The 24,044-nt window shown below is 38.1% G+C and overlaps 1 protein-coding gene across 4 annotated transcripts in view; it reads left to right on the top strand.

Annotated features, from left to right (window-relative positions):
• Positions 1 to 24,044, top strand: part of DOCK10 (dedicator of cytokinesis 10) — a 273,934-nt gene that overhangs the window by 105,256 nt on the left and 144,634 nt on the right. For all 4 annotated transcript variants that reach the window (XM_027875937.1, XM_027875940.1, XM_027875941.1 and 1 more), the window contains exons 4-7: positions 7,053 to 7,135; positions 19,200 to 19,272; positions 19,712 to 19,834; positions 20,120 to 20,254. In XM_027875937.1, coding sequence (XP_027731738.1) covers positions 7,053 to 7,135; positions 19,200 to 19,272; positions 19,712 to 19,834; positions 20,120 to 20,254 — 414 coding nt within the window. The remainder of the gene's footprint in view (positions 1 to 7,052; positions 7,136 to 19,199; positions 19,273 to 19,711; positions 19,835 to 20,119; positions 20,255 to 24,044) is intronic.

Raw genomic sequence — 24,044 nt, 5'->3', positions numbered from 1 at the left:
TTCTGATAGAAATATTACCCCCTAAGGACTGGCCTACAACTCTTCATAGATTTGTCCCAAATGGGAGTCAGCTAGCTCATTTCCTTCAAAGTGTATCTTATTTTTAAACACCCAATGTATGTTTGCTAGTAAACCACTTACAATTCATTTGCAACAATTTAAATCTTCTCTGCTCATTCTTGTCTAGGTTTCTCTCTTTGTTAAGTGTTTCCACCATTTTAAGTATTAATAAATACCAAGTATCCTTTTCCTTGTAAGACACTTGGCAACAGAATCTGATCTGAAATACATTGTCACTCAGACAAATGATTTTCAGCATATACCTCCAAGGTGCAACTATAAGCTTCTTTTGTCAGATTTATAACATATCCTTTCATACTCCTATCTAATCTATCCCTCTAATCCTGCTGTCCCTTTACAAAGTAACATTAAGTAATTCATATTTCTTGATCCTGTCAGGCAATCTTTCAAACTTTGATTCTTGTAATAATTAATAATCCTTGCCATCAAACTAAGTAACCATAAACTCTGCCTTTTAGAAAATACAAAAGAACAATTGAAGGATCATTCACCCTTAATGTGTATAGCCTCATTTGGAAACACGCCCTTCTAGGGTTTTGTTTTGAAGTTGGTTTTTTTAAAGTCCTTTTAAGTTTTCTACTCTATTCTGAAATGTTCTATTTTTTCAGCTGCTTCCATGGTTATCATCTTTCCTCTTTTCTAAAGGAAAAGTTATGGCATTAAAATATTAAACTGGATAATAAAAGATTCATTCATCCAGCACATATTTATTAAGTATATATTACGTGTAAGGGTTTTACTATGTTTGGCATGTTCTGTTTTAAAAGGCTTGTCTCTCTGGGGGTGAAATTGAAACTCCCAATACTGTTGCCATCTGTGTGGAAACTGGAAATGCAAGATTCAGAGGATAGATGCAGTATGCTGGGTTCAAATTCTGTCTCTGATACTTAACATAGGTGTGACCTTAGGGGAGTCAATTCAACTCTCTGAGCCTCAGTTTCCTCACTGTCGTTTCTAACTTCACAACCTCTCTGGTATATGACCCCTTCTCTCCAGTCACACAGCTACAGCTCTAGGTTCAATGCCTCATTACTTCTTACCTTGTCATACCGCTCTAATTGGTCTCCATGCTCCTCAAATCTCTCGTCACCCTAATTCATTTTCCATTCAGCCATCAAAGAGATTTTCCTAAAGCACAATTCTGACCATATCCTCCCCCACTATTCAGTAAATTTCAGTGGCTCCTAATACTTCCAGGATAAAATAATAATACTATTAATAATAATAACAGCAAAAATGTATATAGTTGTTTAAGGTTTGCAAAGCACTTTACATATATTAGTTCATTTGATCTTCACAGCAACCCTGTGAAGTAGGTACTATTATTAAACCATTTTTACAAATTAAGAAACTGAGGCATGGAGCTATTAAATGACTTACCAAGAGTCACATAGCTACTGAATGTCTGAGGTAGGGTTTGAACTCAGTCCTTTCTTGATTCCAAGTCCAATGCTCTATCTGCTGTGCCACCTAATTGCTTAATAATGTGTTTTATATTTGGCATTTAAAGCTCTTTATAACTTGGTGCCTTCCTACCTTTCCAGTTTACTTTACTTCCCTTCATTCAATCTGTGACCCAGCAACGCTGGCCTATGAGGGATTCCTCCAACCTGACCTTCCACCCCTTGTCTCTCTGTACCTTTGTCCTTTGTGACTGAAATGCTGGAATCCTCACCTTCTACTCCTACCTTACGGGGCTCTCTTCATGTCTAAGCTCAAACTCAATTTGCTACAGGAGGTCTTTTCTGGTGGCCCCATCTCCTAGTGCCTTCCTCTCTGAGATAACCTTCCCTCTATTCTGCATAAATTTTGTATAGGCCTAGTTATGTACATGCTATCTTCTGCATTAGAATGTAAGCTTTTGAGGACAGGCACTGTTTGGATCTTTCTTTTTGTCCCCAGCACCTGGTTTAGTGACCACTACATAGTAAGTGTTTCATAAATACTTTACAAATTTGATTTGATCTGATGCGTTTAGACTACATGAAGTTATTTCAGGTTCTAAATCTGGGAACCTTGTTCTCTTTCAAGCTTGGGCCCACATCTATAGGAAGCCCAGAATCTAAGGTTACCAGAGCTGACTCTGAAGTCTTCATGGTTTAGTGGACTTCATCTATACTGGTTTCTATCCCTAATTTTTTTAAGTCATATCTGTGATCTCATCTGTCTGGAAACTCCTTCCATTGATGCATATAGGCAACTGACTTGCAATTTCTGTTCTTAGAGCCTTACTTTGGGAATTTTTTTAGAATTTAAAGCTCTTTACATCCTTGCTTTTTCCTACATCTTTTCTCATAGATTAAGATCTATGATAAGCTCATAAACTTGGAGCTATAAGAGGTCTTATAGGTCATCTAGTCCAAAGACCCTCATTGGCCTCCTCTAGAGAAACAGAGGGATAGAAAAGTGAAGTAACTGGCCCAAAGTTACATTGGTGGTAAATCAAAAAGCTGGGATTTAAACCCAGGTTTTCAAATCCACTTGCATTTTCTTTCTTCTATTCTGCCTCTTTTGTAACTTACAAAGCAAGGGTATGCTGGCAAATGTTTAACAACCAACTCTGGTGGGGGAAAAAAAGGACTATGCCACACTTTTAAGTTTAATCAGCATTATTACTATTTTCTTCATCACTTCCTTAAATCTAGACCATCATCACAACAATAGATCAAGCCTTTATCTGTAGCATTTATCTCATGCCCAAGGTAAATGCTCTTACTAAAAATTTAACAATCAGCTCTTGAGAACTAGTTCAATTGATGCTGAGTGAAGTGAGCAAGAGAACATTGAACACAGTAACAGCAACATTGCGCAATGATCAACTTTGATAGACTTAGCTCTTCTCAGCAATACAGTGATCTAAGACAATTCCTAAAGACTCATAATGGAAAATGCTGTGCACATCCAAGAAAGAACCTTGGAATCTGAATGCAGATCGAAGCATACTGTTTTCTCTTTTTTTTGTTGTTTTTTGTTTTTTCTTTCTTGTGTTTTTTCCCTTTTGTTCTGATTCTTCTTTCACAACATGAATAATGTGGAAATATGTTTAATATGATTGTACAAGTATGGCCTATATTAGATTGCTTGCTGTCTTGGGAAGGGGGAAGGGAAGAGAGGAAAAAAAATTGGAACTCAAAATTTTATAAAAATGAATGTTGAAAACTGCCTTTACATGTAGTTGGAAAAAATAAAATACTATTAAGTGGGAGGGGGGGAGAGAATTAGTTCAATCTGGCTCCAGCACACCCTTGCAGAGGTACCCACATTGGAAATGTGGAGTTGGAGGCTTCTCTGACTTGAGAAGTCAGAGCCTAGAAAAGTCATGTTCTCTCATGTTCTCTTCTTCTCATTGAAACAGACTGGAGTATCCTCAATGCTGGAGACAAACTTTAGAAAGAAACTGATGGAGGAGTAGATAGAGCACAGGCCCTGGAGTCAGGGGGACCTGAGTTCAAATCTTCCCTCAGACACTTACTAGCTGTGTGACCCTGGGCAAGTCACTTAACCTTGATTGCCTCAAAAAAGAAAAAGAAAAGAAACTGATGATCTAAACAGCTGGGGTGAAGTACAGTTTGTGAAGTCAAAACATCTAAGGAAGGCAGATAACAGTTTCCTTGAAGAGATTAGAAAAGAGGGGTGGCCTAAGAGCATGAATTTATAATGGTCCGGGTCAACTAGGTTTCTGGACAAAGAGGAGCTGTTGTCTTAATTAGAATAGCATTTAATTATCTTCTTAGTGAGAGCATGTGGGCTGTGACAAAGAACAGAGAATAAGCTTCTATGCATAGCATTTTCCAAATGCCATAACTAGGAAAGAGAAATGTTTATGGTTTTTGGAAAGCATTCTAGGTTTCCTCTAAGATAGTCAAAATAAACTTAGATTAACCAAAGAATAATTAATAAAAATGATGTTTTCTTTTCCTCCCAGTGCTCCAGTTTTAGGAATAAGAGGCAAATCACAAGAAAAGAGGGTCAAATCTGGTATTAAATAAAGCAATGTTGAGAGCATGTCTTGAAGGAGGTGGATGGCAGTCATTGAAAATTCAGCTCTGAGTCCTACTCCTTCTGTCCTGGACAATGAGGTTTGATATTCATAACTATGACCCTGAGGCCCTGAAAGACCTTCAGTTTTTCAATGAGGCTGCCTCTACTGAGTAACAAAAAAAAAAAACTCAGCCACATAATTGCACAGAGTGAGCCCAGTTTTGTTTAACTAACAAACTCTGAATATTCAATTACATGCTGTACAGCTGGAAGACACTCCACAGATCATTTGTCTATCCCCCCCTTTTTACAGATGAAGGAACTAAGGTCCAGAGAGATTGACATGCTCAACATTACATCTTATCAATTGCATTATGACTCCCTACACTTTCTTCTTGTTTCCTCCATGCAGACCAATCTCTACACCTTTTTCCTATCCCATCCTTCTATCTTTTTTTCTTCTATGTACATGTCTTCCTGTCTCTCTTCTCCCACAGTCTTACTCCTCTCTTTTAAAAATGTTTTTCTAAAAAAAAAATTTGAAAATATTTTTCTATTATCTCCCTTTTTTTAAATACCAATCACTTCTCCACATACCAAGCCCCAACCAGTGTACTTTCCTTCATTACAAAGAAAAAGGTAAGAAAATCCAACCGATGGAAGAAGCATAGGTGACCGTATATGTCATAGACTGCTCTTCTAGTCCCCTAACTCTGAAAAGAGAGAAGTATGTTGCAGAATCTGTTCTCTACAACCAAGGTTAGTCATTACAATGATTCTTTTTTCTCTCTTCATTGAGCTCCAATTCCCTTTTCTCACCAAGTTGCCATAGTTTCTCAACTATGTGCTGACTACCTGAGAGGTCTGTAGATTTGGGGGTCCCAGAAGGTTCTTCTTATCCTAGTTACCCTTTCCTTCATTAGCTCCAGAGAGGTTATTCTGACCCTCCATTGTAAATGAAGTCTACTCTGTATTCTGGGTATTTGTCTCCTTCCCTCTATCTCAGCAAAACATTTTGTTGGCATTGACTGGAAGAAAAAAAAACATTCTTATCTCCTTGTAAAAGCTCTATAATAGGTCCATAAGTTTCAAGCTAGTAAGGAGCAAAGAGATCACCTAGTCCCACCTCATCATTGTACAGATGAAGTGAATGAGGTTCAGAAAGATTAAATAATTTGTCCAAGGTTTCATAGCTAAGATCTGAACCTAGATCCTCCAGTTCTAAATTGAAAATACTTTTAAGATATGGTATATAAGACTTTTTTGTAATTTGGTATCCCCTTCCTCTTCTGCATAGATCTTCACACACTGCAATCCTCCATTTTATTTTATTATTTTAAGAGCCATTACCAGTTAATGTTCACATTAGCTGACCGACCTTTCTATTAGCAAATATTCAGTGTTGCCTTTTCATTTAGGGGTTTAGTAAACATTTAGTGATTAATCCAAATTCTCTAATTAGAATATAAATTAACAGCATATATAACATTATTATTCTATTAAACCTATTTGATTTAATCTATTAAACTTGGGTTTTTTTCTAAAACTATTTTTCTCTTCTCCTTTTATTACCTCCTTTGGGTAAAGTCAAGAAAAGAAAGTTAAAGAGAACTGCATATCACTTTATAAGACAATAGGGAAGCCGAATGACTATATTTATGTAAAATGAATGCTATAAAAAGAAAAAGGGTTAGTCACTGAGGTCAGAACAAAAAGAATGAGATAAAAATGGGAGATTTGGCTTAAATATGAGGAACATCATTTATAACTACTTGCTATTAAGTAATGGAAAGAACAGACAACGAAGATTGGTGAATAACTATCTCTGAGGCCAGATTATGTATTCGTATATCTGGGATGATTCAAGGGTGATTAAATTAGCCCTTCAGTGACATGGGGAAATTGAATAAATAATCTAAATGATACTTCTCAAAAAATGCAGGCATTTGTGAAGGAGACTGACTGGATTTTGATGGGAAATATCAAATACTCCTAAGTAAAGAAGACATATTGGTGCTATAGCCAGAGAAATTCAGTTGAAATCAGTTCTACCATATGCTACCTTGTGATCTTAGACAAGTCATTTAACTCCTTGGACTCAGTTGCCTTGACTGTAAAATGTGTGAGAAGTGGAGGGAGGGGGGAGTGTTGTGAACTAAATGATCTCTAAGATCTTTTCCAGCCCTAAATCTATAATAATATTTTATGATAATAACAATAATAATAGCAAGCACTTACACAGTGATGTATGGTGCAAAAAAAAAATGCTTTACATGTTATCTCTTTTATTCCCCACAATAAACCTATAAGGTAGGTACTATTATTATCCTACATTTTCTGAGGTAAATGGTGGTTAAGTGACTTACCTAGGGTCACTTAGCTAGTAAGAATCTGAGGTCAGATTTGAACTCAGGTCTTTAAGACTCCAAGCTGCACTCTAACTACTGCTGCAATGTGCACTTTCAGGAATTTCAAAGAAGCTATGGGGCAGTAGAGAGAGTGCCAGGCCTAGAGTCAGGAAGACTTGATTTCAAATCTGGCCTCAGACACTTACTAACCTTGGGCAAGTGACTTAGTCTCTCTTTGCCTCACTTTCCTCATCTATAAAGTGAGGAAAATAATAGCATCTATATGCCATGGTTGTTATGAGTATCAAATGATATAATAATTATAAATCACTAAGCACAGTGCCTGGTACATAGTGTTACATAAATGTTAGTTATTATTATTAAGAGGGGAAGAATCATTTGTTATTTTATTGTACTACAGGTATCTGGGGAGGGGGAGAATTCAGCCCTAGTGGTTCTACATTCTATTCTCTGTACCCTTTAGCTGCCAACGATCACCCAAAGGACTCTCCGACCCAACAAATATGCCACCATCACCAGAATGATGAAGGATCCAGTGTAAAGAGACTTGGTCCCTCTTGCTGTGCTTTTTCCACTTCATCTGAAAAAAAATTAAATTATTTTTCTTTTCTTTCCTTTTAGGCTTGCCGATTTTACAATTCCCAGTGGTATGTAGTGAACTACAAATATGAAAAATATTCTGGAGACATTCGACATTTGCCACAGTAAGAACCTTTTTCAATTCCTATCTTTGTCCTTTCACGCCTTAATGCCTACTCATACTTTGAGGTGTGGTCTCTTTTGTGTATGTGTAGAGCCAGGATTGGGGAAATTCATAGAACTTCAGTTGCCTAACTGATTAACAACAATGGTGGTATGTTCAGGTTTGCTTCTTCCACCTTCTTCCCTGAAATCCATCAGGTGAAGGCATGAGAAAATTGTGAGTAAACTTCTGTGTGACCTCTCAGTTGGAGATTCTGATTCTTGGTTCACATCCTTCATCTAAGCTCTCATTATAAGATAAACAAGAGTCAAGAATGCAAAATTGGAGTAAAAGATTTCCAGGGAGATCTCCAGGCAACATGCAGATTCTGCTGATTCTACCTTTTTCTGTCCTGGGATAGCAAATGTCAACCAAATGACATCAGTTACTAGCACCATGTCCTGATGTAATTAGCATTCCAAGACAGCAAACAGGGCAAGCGAACAACTGCTATCTCCAGACCTCTGGCACCAGCTTCACTTGTGGGGTCATGACACCAGCAGATTATAGCACATCTTTCAGATTTCATCTTAGGGCTGTAACACCTGAAATCTAGAGTTGGAAGGGATTTTAGTGGTCATATAATCCAATCTCGCATTTTACAGATAAGGAAACTGAGGCCTAGAGAGGTTATGTGACTTATTCAAGTTTATACAGGTACTAAGTAGCAGAGTTGTAATTAGAACTCAGGTCCTATTATAATTTCATTACCTTGAGAAAGAAAGCTATTAGGAAAATCTACGTAATTTATTCTACAAAGCTGGAGGATTCCTCAGAGTACGAGGCATTGAAAAGCACCGTGGATTTACAGTCAGAAAAATTGGGTTTGAATCCTGGCTCTGCCTCTTCCTAGTTGTATAACCTTCAGCAAGGATGATGATGATGGTGGTGGTGATTATGGTGATGATGAAGATGATGATGATGATGATATTGATGGTAATGATAATGATGATAATAATTATGGTGATATAGTGATGATGATGATGGTGATGGTTATTATGGTGATGATGAAGATGATGATGATATTGATGGTGTTGATGATAATAGTGGTAGTTATCACTCATTTCATTCCTCTCATCTTTTTCTTTTGGAAATCAGAAATTATCTAAGGACAAGTCTTTCTGCTATTGTCATTCTTTCATATTTGATTTTTATAGACTTTGTGCAGTTAAATGAATGACTGCTGTTTATAATTGAATGAGTATTGAGATGTCAGCTCACCTTCTGTAAGGTCTTGGAAAACATCTTCCAGACCTGTAGCCAAAAGAACAATGACATGTATGTACCTGTTTTTGTCCCTCCATGGTTTTTATTGGTTTCTATATTTTGAAACAACAGAAGCAGGGCCCCCATTTAGGGGCCTTTGCTTTGGAAAAGTTTGAAGCAATAATTAGTTGATTAATTAGGAACTATAGTATTGGAGTCCTGTCATAACTAGATAGCTCTTTTTGTTCTATATTTTCTTTATGGCTAAATAGTAAGAAGGAAAAAGACTAAAACTTCAAAGAAAATTTGGGAGGTTTTTTCTTCGCTGAAAGTTTTTTGTCTGTTCTATTATAATAACCTCATAAAGAAGCTCCCTGTCTCAAGTTTCTCCCTTTTCCTGTCTGTCTCCCATATAACTGTCCAAGCAATATTCCTAAAGTATAGGTTTGACCATATCATTCCCCTGCTCAAGAAACATCAATAGCTCCCTCTTGACTTTAGGTTCAAATATAAACTCATCTATTTGACATTTGAAATATTTGTAACCATCTGACTCTGGCCTGCTTTTTCGGATTTATTAATTATTACTTCCTCTCACAGACTCTACTATCGAGCCAAACCAGCCTACTTGCTATCCCTCACATGTAACATTCAATCTTCCATCTCCAGGCTTGCTGTTACCCATGCCTGAAAAGCATTCTCTCTTCACTTGAACCTTGTAGAATCCCTAGCTTTCTTCAAAGCTCAGCCCAAGTACAACAACCTATCTTCAATCTTTCCAGACTGCCTCAGTTGCTAGTACCTTTCCCTTGTGAAACAGGTTCTATTGACCTTATATTTCTTTTTTATGTATTTCCTGTTTTATTGATTTTGTGTATTTTATGTCTACTAATAGCACCAGGTAGGGCACGTTGTGTGTACTGGAAGGACTGAGTGCTCATTTAGCCATCCCCTCCGTCTCATATAGGTACCTGTTGTTTCTTCTGATAAAATGTAAGCTCCTTGAGGACAGGGACTGTTTCATTTTTGTATTTTTATCTTTAGCACCTGGTACAGTACCTGGCACATAATTGATGCTTAAGAAATGTCTGTTGGTTGATTGATTCTCCTTAGAAAATGCTCCTCTTACTATAGAAGTCCCTGGAACATCTAGAAAGAATGAAAATTGAACCTTCTGTCTTTCAAAGGAAGTTTCTATGAATGTAACTCAACCAAAAGCCATTCTCTGTCTGATCACTAGAACATATCCAGTCCTTAAAAGATTGCTCAGTCTCTCATAGTTTTATCAATATGGATTGAAAGACATTTGTCTTCCATTCTGTAAGCCACTGTTCAAAGCATCAAAAATGAACTTGGCCAAATCTCTAACCATTAAAAAAAGAAATACAACCCTGAACTCTTTTCATCACCCTGTGTCTAACCTCACATTAGCTAATGCTAGGTGGGTCCCTGGTACACAGTAAATGTAAGTGAGCCATTATGGGTGACCACATTCCATGAGTTAGTTTCTCTTTTTTTTTTTCTTTTACATCAAGCTCCCTCATTCAGTTTTGTCACATGGCATCTACAGCAGTAACTGCAAAACTGAGCTTTTTTCACCAGAGGAAAACTTCCCTTTTCTAAAAATAGTTTATATACTAGGAAGTGGTTTGTCTTGAGAACAGCATCCTTACAGCAAACAGATGGAATGTGAAGTGGTCCTAGATGGAATATTTCTGGTTGTCTGTTCTCAGTAGAAGCATTCCATCTTCCAGGCTCTCTCTATCTATTAAATTCTTTGATGGCTGTATATAATAACCCCACCCACCATGAGACCATCAGATATAAAAGGATAACCTTTTGGAGTGTTGAGGGGGTGGCCCAATGACAAACGTATTTTTCATTTTTTTAGTGTTCAATTTCACTGATCATAAAAACTGCAATAAGCTGTGAAAATCATAGAAAATTCAAAATCTTTATCTCATGGGCAAGAATGATTCATCAGCTAAGAAACATGACTTAAGTAATTGAAATAATATTGTTTAGGGCCTTCCTTAAGTGTTTCCCCTCATTTAGCTAAAGGCAGTTGATACCAAGAAGTTTGCCACGGACTAATAAAATCTTCTTGAAAGGAGCTTTCAAAGAGAAAATCAGAAATGTTAGAAAATGAACATCAGAAAAAAAAATGAAGACCATGACATTTATTATTATCTCATGTTTTTTTTTTTCCTCACAACCACCCTGGGAGGTAGGAGTATTATTATCTCCATTTTGCAGATGAGGAAACTGAGGCAGACTTGCCAAGGGTGGCACAGCTAATAATAGGCTGGATTTGAACTCGGGTTTTCCTGCTTCCAGATTCAAAGTCTATCTACTATGACACCTAGCTATCTAGAAAGAATTGCATCTACATTGAGAAAATGTAAAAAAAAAAAAATGCTACTTCTTAGAAGGACCTTTTGTAGTATTTTATGCAAAGGAAACTAACATTCTTGGCATCATAGAATCATTATGTTTTAGAGCTAGAGGGACAATTGAGGAAACTTCAACTCAGAAAAAAGTGACTTTTTTTTTCTACTCACAGGGCATTCCCCTCATGAAAATAAAATAGGAAATTTTGGGTGTTTTCTAGTGGTGGGGTATTAAAATAATCAACTTGTTCTCTGAGCCACAGTGAGACTTGTTATCCCGTGAACAAACTAGAGTACTTGGTTTTGAGGTGGGTCATGGCCAAACAATTCTAAATCTGAGCATATGGACTTCAGTTCCAAGTATGGACAGAGAGCAGCCCCCCCTACTCATGCTCTGACAGATACCAAACCGGATGCTACCCGCCAGAGACAGTCATGACAGTAGCCAATCATGAACTTAGCATGCATGACAAGCAAGAGAAGATTAACATGCCCTTGGGTTGCTGTCTTTCCCTAGCTTTGATGCTTTCCTCATTGGTGTTATGTTTTTCACATAAGCTGAATTTTTAAAATTGTTATAAGGAAGTTGTATTTTATGAAAGAGTATGGAAAAGCTACCAGTTCTAGAATATTAATAAAAACTTTTAAAGAGACAGCACATTGAAGGAGGCCTCCTGTACTTTTCTACTATTTATCTGCTTTTTGTTTCACACGCTTTGCTGTTGTTCATTTGTGTCCCACTCTTCATGAACCCGCAGACCATACTTTCTTAACAAAGACACTGGTGTGGTTTGCCATTTCTTTCTTCACATGCTTAATTCTAATCATTTCTTATTCAAAATTGTATTACCTGGCATTAGACACCCAGAGCTTTGGGAATAGGGCATCTCTGGGGTTTTTTTTCCTTAGAATGAGCAGTTTTCCAATACAAGTGCCTAAATGGTTCAATGGATAGACTGCTGGATCTAGAATCAAGAAGTCTTGAGTTTAAATCCTACCTCAGATATTTGGGCAAGTCACTTAAACCTTTGTTTGGCTCAGTTTCCTTATCTGTAAAATGGGGATAATAACAGCAACTACCTCCCAGAGTTATTGTGGGGATAAAGTGAAATAATATTTATATTTTAAAGCACCTTGTAACTAAATAAATTCTAGCTATTCTTATTCATAATAATTATAATACCATTCACAGAAAGGTCATTGAGGTAGGTTGTGTGCATTCTTCCTCTAGCACATCCCACATTGCACTCATGCAGTGAGGAAATAGGAGTCCTCATACTGAGTTTCTTCCTCTTTCAGTCTTCTATTCCTCAAGCATTGAACAATCACCAAAGTCAAACTTCTCTGTCAGGGGTTCTCAACTTTTTTTGTGGCATGGACTTCCTGATAGTCTGGCCCTGGAACTGGCCTTGCTTGTCAACTTCCCCTTTATCTGCCATTCTCATTTCAAATATCCTCTGTTGATGTTGTTGTTCAGTCATTTCAGTCGCGTCTGACTGTCTGTGACCCTATTTGGGGTTTTCTTGGCAAAGATACTGGAGTAGTTTGTCATTTCCTTCTCCAGCTCATTTTTTAGATAAGGAAACTGAGGCAAACAGGGTTAAAGTGTCTGAGGCCAGATTTGAACTCATAAAGATGAATCTTCCTGATTCTAAGTCCAGTGCTCTATCCACTGCACCACCTAACTGCCCCCAAATAACTTTACTAGGAATATAAAATATCTAAGTATTCAGGGTGACCTATTTGCTGAGCTTTAAGTGACAGATGACCCTGTATGTCCTTGTAATAAACCAACTAACCCCTGACTACTCGGGTCAATCCAAAACTTTCCATTTGTTTCACCCTTTCTTTATCTCTTCTGACTACCATCATCTGAAGCAGCCTTTCCTTCAGGAAGAGGGACATAATAGAATAACAGAATCAGAGGCCTTTTCCTCCTCATATTAAAGAGGATTTAAGAACTTTACAAAGACTTCCTGAATGCTGTCAACACCAATCAATTGTCCATCCTCAAGGAGTTTTATTTCGGGGTATTCATTCTTCTCCAGGTTCCAATCCTTATTCTCCTGACCTCCATCATTCCATAGTGGCCTCATCACCCTGGAAGTCTACCCTGCCCCTACTGTCCATTCCTCTGAGTTACTGGTTCCTCCCAGAAGCTTCCTATTTTGCCCCTTTATTTTTTAAATTATTTATTTAGTAGTTTATTTTCCCCCAATTACATGTAAAAACCAATTTTAACATTCATTTTTTAAATTTTAAGCTCCAAATTCTCTCCCTTCCTCCTCTCCCCCTTTATTGAGAAGGCAAGCAATTTGATATAGGTTATACATGTGCAGCTGTGCAAAATATATTTCCATATTAGTCATGTTATGAAAGAAAACAGGCAAAAAAGCCAATAAAAATAAAGAAAGTTTAAAAAAGTGTATGCTTCAATCTGTATTCATACTCCATCAGTTCTTTCTCTCAGGATGGATAGCATTTTTCATCATTAAGTCGTTTGGAACTGATGATCGTACAATATTGCTGTTAGTGTTTACAATAGAATTTTTGTCTTTTAAGGAAAGTGCCCAGGACTGCCATGTCTTCTTTCTTCTCTGGGCTCCATTTCTGATTCTCAAGAATTTTTTACCATGCCTCCTTGTGAGTCCCTTTTCCCTTTCCCCACTCTAAACCCCCTGCTTCCTTTTAGGTATTAATTTCCCCCCTTAAAATGTGAGCTCTCTAAGAGCAGGGACTGTCTTTTTGCTTGTTTTTGTATTCCTAACACTCACCCTCTGTGTTGTAGACAAATCTCTAAGACCATCCACCCAGGAGTTCTCTATATTAATGAAATCAAATTCCAATCCCTATCGTTATGACACCAAAAGTGAGTACTCAGTGTCTTTCCTTAATTTCCTCCATTTATCTTCCACTAACCAGAGCTCAAAAGATTCATCATTTGGTGAATGTGTTTGCCTCCCTGTACCCCTGAAAAGGAAACTAGATTTATATATTATATTAATATTAGTAGGGTGACAATCTGCATTCTATCCCTAACCACTGCTTCTCTATCCTGAGCAGCTAAAGGTGATATTATCATTAAATCATGAGCATGAGATAATACAGGTGATGCTCACCCAACCAGCCTGCTCCTCACCTCATCTTCAGTCACTCTATTCAGCAGGAAGTCCCCTACCTTTCTCAGTAGTTCCAGATTCTCAGTAGGGGGTTGCTAAATCGGTCCTAAATCATTCCATTTGAAGGTTTCTCTTTGGGAATGACAAAATGTACTATCATTTCAGACACTTTACATGATGTGACCCCCCCCCTTCCTCCTCCATCCCTTCATCTTCTTTATTCCTTAGCTCATAACTGAATTTCCCCAGTATCCTCACCATAATATCATAGCTGTATGAGATCTACATCATCACTAAATAGGTAGCCCCCAAACCAATAGTTCCTTACGGAGATCAAGTCCCAAGAAAAAGCAATCTGGTAATTTTTTCACAAGCATAACATCTATTCAGCTATGCAATGTATAATATCAAGTCAACCCTATTACCAGCAAGAACACCAACAGATTTTTCAGGAACACTGTGACACACAGTGGCATAACATTTGAATAGCACATGGCCTCCCAACAGTTTAACAGAAAAGTGAAACAGCTGGTCTGTTCAGCACAGTTTTTTCAGTGGAGAAAAAAAAACAACTCCTTTTGACTATCAATTACAGCCTCAGGAAAAAGGAGAAAACAGAAATCTTAAGCACCTCTTTGCATTTCTAGGGAAAATAGCCTCAACCTAACACAGGCCCTCAAATAGAATTGCTTTAAAAAAGATTCTTGGACAAAAACTCACAGGAATATAAATCACAATGGTACATTCAGTTTCTCAGAAATGGTTCAAGTTCATCTCTTGAAAGCTATGTCTCACAAACCTCATTATCTTCTGAACTTCCCTGTGACTAACCAGAATTTAATCATGTGGCACCATTGGTCTGACCTTGTCATTTTCTAGTCTTCACTTTCTTCGGAGTTGTCATTGCAGAAATGTCTTCAGTCTTAGAACTATTCCCAGTTTCCAAGGTGGTTATCTTTAGAGTACCACACTGACTCCTGTACCATTCAGAGGACTTTGCAACAGATGCCATCTTTTTACCTCATTTACATGGAGCACATGACAAGGAACCATCCTTGTGACTCATTAGACACCTAAGATCATAGGAATTAGAGCTGGAAAGGAACTTAAAGGTCATCTAGCTGACTCCCTCAATTTACAGATAAAGGAACCCAAGGAGGTCAAAATACCTTGCCCAAAGTCAGAAAGCTAGTAAGTGAAGGAGCCTGAATTCAAACTCAGATCCTCCATATTCAAAACCCTTGTTTTTTTCCATTGTTGTTTAGTAGTTTTTTGGTTGTGTCCGACTATTTATGACCCACATTTGGGGTTTTCTTGGCAAAGATACTATCGTGGTTTGCCATTTCCTTCTCCAGCTAATTTTGCAGATGAAGAAACTGAGACAAAAAGGGTTAAGTGACTTGCCCAGGGTCACACAGCTTATAAGTGTCTGAGGCCAGATGTGAACTCAGGTCTTCCTGACGACAGGCCCAGCTCTCTATCAACTGCACCACCTAGCTATCCTGCTTTTTTCCATACCCCTGTCCTTCTAGGGTTCATATAAATTTTAGCCATGATTTGAGGTCAGTTCTCTTATTCATCTCCCCTTTTTTTTGTTTGGTGAGGCAATTGGGGTTAAGTGACTTGCCCAGAGTCACACAACTAAGTGAGTGTTATGTGTCTTAAGCCGAATTTGAACTCAGGTCCTCATGACTCCAGGGCTGGTGCTCTATCCACTGTGCCACCTAGCTGCCCCTCATCTCCCTTTCTAAACTACACACTTCTCCTGGATTTATTTAACATTGTTGTGAAAAATCTCTGACAAGAAGCTAGCAGAGAATCATATTCTAGCACTAGGGGTGAGCTCAGAGATCATCTGGTCCAGTATGTTTATCTTATAGATGAAGAAACTGAGGTCCTGAGATGTCAGGTGACTTGCCCAAGGGTCATACAGATGGTAGCAGAAGCAGATTCAAATCCATTTCTTCCGATTCCAAGTCCAGTGACTCTTCCATGGGTCTGTAGTGGCCTCCTTCCTCCCAGACTCTCATAAAAACCTGCTTTGATTTCTCATTTCTCCAAGTCCATAGGTCAGGCAGAGCCTTCCCCAGTGGATATGCTAATGTTATTTCAGAGGGTCCTGCTTCCTGCCTTCCCCACAGCTAATGGAAACAGAGGGGAAGAGCTACTTTACAGTCCCTGGAAAGCAATCATTCCTGGGAATCAGAAGTTATAATCATGAAGGAGACCACTGGAAAATTAAAAAAAAAAAAAACAATTGGTCCAAGTCTTTAGCAAAATTATGATGTAAGGGAAGGTTTGGGTTGTGTGTGTGTGTGTGTGTGTGTGTGTGTGTGTGTGTGTGTAGTGCTTCCATTTCTCCACCATCTTCATCTCTCTTCTCTGTGGGACTCTCCCAGTGCCTTCATCCCCTTTTCTCTACCCTTTCCCTTACTAACATATCCCATCAAGAAAGAATCTAAATTGATCTACTAGAAGAAGCAGTCTATGCTCCTTGCTTTGACTTCCTCTCCACTCGGCTCACTTATTCCTTAACGCTCTGCTTAATAAATACTTGTTGAATGACTGATTAAACCTAGAGTAGCTTCCAGTTCTGATGGCCATAGGACTAATCTGACCAGGTTAGGTGACATCCTAAAAAGAGTCCTAGATTTAGAGTTAGAATATCTGATGTCAGAACCCCAAGTTTTCCCCTTGCCTCTGCTATATACCCCTCTGTAGGAGGAAAGGTGGTAAATCACTTTAGAGGGGTAAGGGAAAAGGATAAGCATTTATATAATTCCTACTATGTACCAGACACTGTACTAAGCCCTTTAAAATTACTTTCTTTGATCCTTACAGCAACCCTATAAGGTAGATATGTTATTATTACCATTTTACAATTGAGGAAACTGAGACAAACAAGCTAAGTGACTTATCCAAGGTCATTCAGCAAGTGTCTGAGGTAGGATTTGAACTCAGTTCTTCCTTACGCTAGCCACAGCACTCTATCCACAGGGGCAACCAACTACCTCTTTGGGCCTCTGTTCCCTCATCTGTAAAATGATAGGGAATGAAATAGCTAAGAATTGCTATGTCCCCAAGTTCAACAGTCATCTTCCCACCCCCCTGCCACAACCATAAGAATGGTCCCTATGACCCAGGATGCTTAGTAATGATTGGGTTCTTTAGCCTAGGGATTCTTAATTTTTTTTCCACTGTCACTCAGCTTTGGTCCATTGGCGTTGCATGGCCTGAGGTCAGGTGCAATGCAAAGTGTACATGCTTTGTGTCCAGAACCAAGGCTGCAGTGAAGTGGTGCAACATGGGCAAGCACTGCCAGAAACACCTTGAATTTATTACACATTTGATTTTTAATTAATTTTTGGTTGTTGCACATTCAGAAACCTTCTACTTTTGCCAAAATTTTCACCACCCTATATGGGGTCACAACCCACAGTTTAAGAAGTGCTGCTTTAGCCCACATCTTTTCTTTGCCCACATCTTTAGGAGCAAACCTTACCTGGCTTTCAAAGAACAAACACTAATGTGATTGACTGTCTCAATCTGTGAACCCTAATTGTGGCCTCTGATCATTTAATTCTCCTTGCTCTATTCCAACATCTCCATCCTTACCCACCTTAAACCAGGGGTAGTTTTTGAGCAAGAGTTAAGAAAATATGGCACTGATCTCACTCTTTCCATTCCATGACTTACTTTGGAAGGTTTGAAAAGTCAATTGACCTTTTAATGGCTTCATAGATAGAGCACTGGACTTGGACTTAGAAAGAGCTCAGGGCAGATTTCCCCTCTGATACTGCCTCTGTGACCACATGCAGGTCACAAAACCAATCTAAGCCTTAGTTTCCTCACTTGTAAAATAAGGACAATAATTCCTATATCACTTATCTCATTCATTTGACCGGAGTGTCAAGCAAAAGAATATATATTAAGTGTTTGGCAAGCCTTAAAGCTCTATGATTATTATCATCCATCTATGTAAAATAGGTATATTCACTTGGATTGCAGTTTTTAAAATCATATCCAAAAAGGAGTTTGAGTCCATTTAGTGAAGACTCAATCGATACAAATGTAAAGCATTCTTGTTTTTTCACTTATTTATGGAGCGTCCCCCTTCGTCCCTTTTTTTGTAATCTGAACTATCAATAACATTTTATGAGTGAGTGAAAATTTTGTGAGTAAAAATGGAATTTGCTTCTGGTTTCTAGATCCCAAATGAAAGTCTGTGGTTCTGTCTAGACGACACCAGATATCCTGATGGAAAGGAGAAATATATGGATGCAACCCTTTATTCCTAAAGCCAAATGTCTATTTAGAAATGTTGACGTGCTTGGCTCGATTTTTTTGCTTCCCTCCAAAGGGTTGTTATTGAAGTCATATGCACCCTTAAAAAGTGCCCTGTGGAATCAGTTTTCCATTTTGCTGAGCCAGGTCTATGATACTGCTGGACCCTTAGGATGGGCAATGATAATCATAATTGGTAAAGGTCCTATCGAGGGAATTTTCTGGATGCCCTAGCTCAAACAGAACCTTTGGGCACTAATGGATAGCTTCAGAAAAACACTGATTGTGAAGTCTTAATTAGGGGAGCAGCACAGCCTAGTGGACTGAGCAAAAGATTGGTACTCAATGACACTGTTGTTCCAACAATAGCTCTGTTTGAATTGTCAGTCCCCAGCCTTTAGTATGACGCTTGCATTCATTCAAAACTTTTTTTCATAAAGTGAAAATAACAACATTAGATGGGGCAAATAAAGAGACGACCTTCTTAAGTCTTTCCTTTATGTAAACCAAGGGTTCTTAACATGTTTTGTGTCTGGCAAAGCCTATTTATTCTCAGAATAATATTTTTAAATGCATAAAATTAAAGTATACAGGACCACAAAGGTAAATAAATACAATGAAATACAAATATGTTATATATGCTTTATTTATTTATTTGCTTATTTATTCAATCAAGGGCCCCTGATCTAAGGAATGTGTTTTTGGGTTTTTGTTTTTTTTTTTCTGGCTGAGATCTGTGATTTTGTTCATGTAGTGAACTTCCATTTTGGAAACTCTCATCACTGAGGCAAGTCTCACAACCTGCAGTCATTCCATAGACAATATTTATTAAGCATCTACTGTGTGCCAGATATTGTGCTAAGCTCTTGAGACACAAATAGAAAAAGAAAGATGATTGCCCTCAAGGAGCTTAGAATTCAGTGGGGGGAGACAAAACACAAAAGGAAGATGAAAAGAGAGGATTTCTATTATCTTTGTTTCATTTTATTATTTTGTTATCACTATATTTCTACTATCTTTATTTCAGAACAGAATTCAGACCAGAGAAACTACCTTCCCATTCTTTTGAAGTTGACCATGAAGATGCTGATAAGGATGAAGTAAGTAGACTGTTTAAGGTTAAATACTTGTAACATGTAGATAACAGTGCCCTGGAGCATTTCACAGTGTTCTACATTTGGTGCAACCTCATCATCAAGCCCTATAGTCTAATAAATAAACAGCTTTGGACAGAGAAAAGAGTTTCATCCATTTTAAGTTAGATGCCTCCACTCTCAGCAGCGACGTGGTGTACAGCTAGAGCTCGAAACTTAGAGCCAGGAAGACCTAGGTTCAAACACTATTTTTGACATTTACTAACTGTGTGACCCCTGGATGACATCTCTGGCCCAAGCAGCTCTCTATAATTTATTTACTAAGCCATTAACGAGTTGCACCCTGCAAGGGTGGCATGCTAATGAGATCCCATATCATGAATTCATCTCCTATCTCCCATTCACAAGAGCAATCATCACATTATTACGGATATCTTTTGCACAGGATACCACATCCCACTCATCTTCCAAGGGAGGTGGAGGACCAGGAGGACCAGGAGTCTTCAAGTCTGGCTGGCTTTACAAGGGGAATTTTAACAGCACGGTCAATAATAGCATCACTGTCCGGGTAAGCGGTGATCATTATCCAGGTTTAGTGTGGTTATCTCTGAGGGCAGTCCCACTGAGAGTCACAGCGGAGATGATGTTGTTTGTATGTGGCTATGTTCTAGTCCCCCTTCATCTTTTACTTATCAAGAAGTATGATGATATTAAAGAGGAGTTTGTTTTCTCCAGAACAGTGTCCAAGAAGTGAAATGACCCAATGGCATTTTTAAATATTCTAATTTCTGTGAAAAATGCTTTATGATTCACCCAAACAATTTTAACTCTCTTCTTTTTTGGCTTATTTTAGTCATTCAAAAAGCGTTACTTTCAGCTGACTCAGTTGCCAGATAATTCCTACATTATGAACTTCTACAAAGATGAGAAAATATCCAAAGAACCTAAAGGCTGCATCTTTTTGGATTCTTGTACAGGTGTTGTACAGGTGAGTCCAAGCAGTTTTCTGTGTTTAAGATTTTACTTCCAAAAAAATGTTCATTTGTAACCCCTGTGGCTACATTTCTTCTATTTGTTTCAGCTTTCCTATTTCAATAGTGTTTTCTTACTAATGGTTTTCTTTTTTAAATATTTTATTGATTTATTTTGCTTTTACATCATAGTCCTTTTTGTATATACATATAGTATATATAATCAAATATATGTGGATATATTTTATTTCTATTATTTCTATTTTGGAAAAATTATGTGTATATACATACATATACATACACATACATACAAATATATGCATGTATGCAGGAGCAGCTAGGTGACACAATGGATAGAATGACAGGCCTGGAGTCAAGAAGACTCATCTTCCTGAGTTCAAATTTAGCCTCAGACACTTACTAGCTGTGTGATTCCGGGCAAGTCACTTAAACTTGTTTGCCTCAGTTTCCTCATCTGTAAAATGAGCTGGAGAAGGAAATAGCAAGCCACTCCAGTATCTCAGTATAGGGTCACAGAGTCAGACACAACTGAAAAATGAACAAACTATAAATTTGCACACACATACATATATACTCACATGCATATGTAAACATATTGTACACATATGTGTATATATATACACATAGGTATGCATTTACAAACACATATGTGTGTATTTGTAGATATATACATGCAAACTCCTCCCTTCTAATAAATAAAACCATTAATCAAAAATCATCTATTAAGTTTTCACAATGTGCCAGGTACTGCGCCAAGAGCTACAAACATAAATTTAAAAACTGCTCATGCTCTTAAGGAGTCTACATTTTATTAAGGGAGATTTTATATACATATATATGTGTGTGCGTGTGTGTATGTATATATACTACATGTGTTTTATACATACATGTGTGTATATATGTGTATACACACACACACACACACACAGAAAAGATATCTACAAGGTGATTTTTCTGAGAGAGCACTAGCTTCCGGGAGAATTATGAAAGTCTTCACGTCAGAAATTATACTGGAGCTGAACCTTGAAGGAAACCAGAGATTCCAAGAGCCAGAGGGAAGGGGAGAATGTGCTCCAGGCATAAGGAATGACCACTTCAAAGGTGTAGAGACTGGTAACAAAGTATCAAAAAAAAGTAAAAAAGTAAAAAAAAAAATCATTCTGAGTGGATGATAGAGCCCAAGAATGTTGGTAACAAATAAGGACAATTTATGAAGGGCATTAAGTGCTAATACAGTATAGAGACTAAATACTATAGGTCTTATCGCATTTCACAGTCATGCCCTCTACCCCTAATATTTCTCCGTCTTAGTTTCCTTGTATGCACAATGATGAGATTGAACTAGATGACCCCTGAAATCCTTTCCAGCCATAAATAATAATAATGATGATAATAGCTAACATTTATATAGTGCTTTAAGGTTTACAGAGATCACTCTAATAAATATTATCTCATTTGATCCTCGCTGTAAATGGGAAATAGATGCTTTGTTTTTCAATTGTTCCATCATGTCCTACTGTTCATGACCCCATATGGTGTTTTCTTGGAAAAGATACTGGAGTAGTTTGCCATTTCCTCCTCTAGTGGATTAAGCAAACAGAGGTTAAGTGACTTGCCTAGGATCACACAGCTAGTGAGTGTCTGGGGCCGGATTTGAACTCAGGTCTTCCTTACTATAGTCCCAGTGCTCTATCTACTGAGCCACCTCGCTGCCTCCTGGTAGATGCTATTATTATCCCCATTTTACAGCTGAGGCAACTGAGGCAGACGCAGAGTAAGTGATTTGCCGAAGGATACACATCATTTAAGTGTCTGAGGCAGCATTTGAACTTAGATCTTTCTGGCTCCAAGTCTAGGTCTCTCTGCACTCTACCACCTACCTGCCTCTAGTATATGACCCACTGATCAACATGATTGAATCAATAAGTCAATCAAAATTTATTAAGCAAAATATATTAATTTATTAAGCAGTTACTACATGCCAGTATCTGTGCCAAGCACAGTGACAAAAATGCAAATTTCCTGATCTCAGGGAGTTTCCATTCTAATGGGAGAGACAACATGTACATATGTAAGAATATGCAAAATGAACAGAGGGTGGTTCTGGGAGCACCTGAAGGGACCAGGAAAGAGTTTATGTGGAAGGTGGTGCTTGGGCTGAGTCCTGAAGGAAACCAAAGATTCCATTAAATCAGAGATGAAGAGGGAGTCTATTTCCAACACAAAGGATGGCCAATGCAAAGGCATAGAGGAAGACAGGGAATGGAATGTTGTGTGAAGCTTGTTTGCCTCTCTTGCTCCCTTAATCCAAGCATCCATGTACCTTAGGCACTAAGACCATATTAGAAGTAGATGATGATGCCTGTTAGCTCCATTTTATAGGTTCCCCCATTCTAAGTCCCTTCTCCATTGGGTAGAATGATCAAAGCTGCTCCCCCTTATTTCTTTGTTGGAATCACAACAAGCCTCTATTAATTCAGAACCCCTTTCTTTTTCCCACCCACCTATTTTTTGGAGTCACAATGACATTGACTGAGGTCCACATTTCTGTCTTTTTCCTGTGACCTTCAAGAATAAGGCCACCTTTGGTTAAAAAAAAAGATGTAGTTTATAATATTACAAGGTCTTTGGAAGTTTCGAATGACAAGAGGTGTATGATTACTTTAGTCATTGCTCTACAGAAGCGATCTTGGTCCTATATATTCTAAGCTGATCATCTCAGAACTATTTGTACAGCTCCAGCCAGAGCTGTTTGACCAGTGCAGAGCAAAGTGTTGCTGTCATCTCATGAGCTTAGATCACCATTGAGAGCTCATTTGTGGGCTATTGTTGCAGAAATTATCCTGGTTTGCTATGTAGGTGCTCAGAAATTCCCCAGATAATTGCATCACTCTTTGTTTCCCTCTCACTGGAGAGCTCTTCCCTCAGAGAGGCCAGCAACTAAGGCACACTTCACCCAGAAAACAGCATTTGTGAGATGTCATGCATACAGCATGCAAGCCCACAGAGATATTGAAAATTTAATCCTACCTGCTTTATTAACTAGAAGGCATTTAAGTTGCCCAGGAAGGAAGGAAGAGTCTTTTGTTGGTAAGAAGGGAAGCATTAAAGGCAATAATAAAATTCTGATAGATTACAAATAAAAAAAAAAAAACAAAAACCAGTCTCTCAGAAATCCAAGGGTCCAAATGCTCTGCCTGAATATTTTAGGAGTATAAGACTTCTATTTACCAGGACCTAATTGCAGTTAAGAGGTTTTTTTTTTTGTATAGTGCTATAACAAGGGTGATTCTTCTGGTACACTGAGTTCTGACCAGGACTGACTTTCTCCTGGAGAGATACTATATTATGCCTCATGTCTCCTGTTTATTCTTCTAAGATGCTACAGTACCATAATGTTGGCATATGTATGAGAGGTATCACAGGGTAAACAAGCTGGCTCTTTCTGCCCAATGTTAGGTTGTTCTGGCCAAAGCTAAATGACCTATGAATGGAAGCTCACTAGGTGTCCCCCTTTTCATTTCTTCAAAATTGCCAACATTTCACTTTCTTTAGGACTCTGGGAATAGTCTATTTGGTTAGTTCTTTTTGTATTAAAGACTCTTGAGAATATCACTTCCTGGCATTTATCCAAATAGAGGGGAGTATGTGAATATTTGTGTTAGGCAGCAGGAAGATAGCTGGATTTGGATTCAGGAAACATGGGTTGGAGTCACACCTCTGTCACAATGCAACTTTGGGAAAGTCATTTAGCCTTTTTAGGTTTCAGTTTCCTCATCTGTAAAA

Source organism: Vombatus ursinus, unplaced genomic scaffold, assembly GCF_900497805.2.
Source record: "Vombatus ursinus unplaced genomic scaffold, bare-nosed wombat genome assembly UNPS02014810.1, whole genome shotgun sequence".
NCBI classification, from domain to species: Eukaryota; Metazoa; Chordata; class Mammalia; order Diprotodontia; family Vombatidae; genus Vombatus; species Vombatus ursinus.
This window is presented reverse-complemented; position numbering and strand designations above follow the sequence as displayed.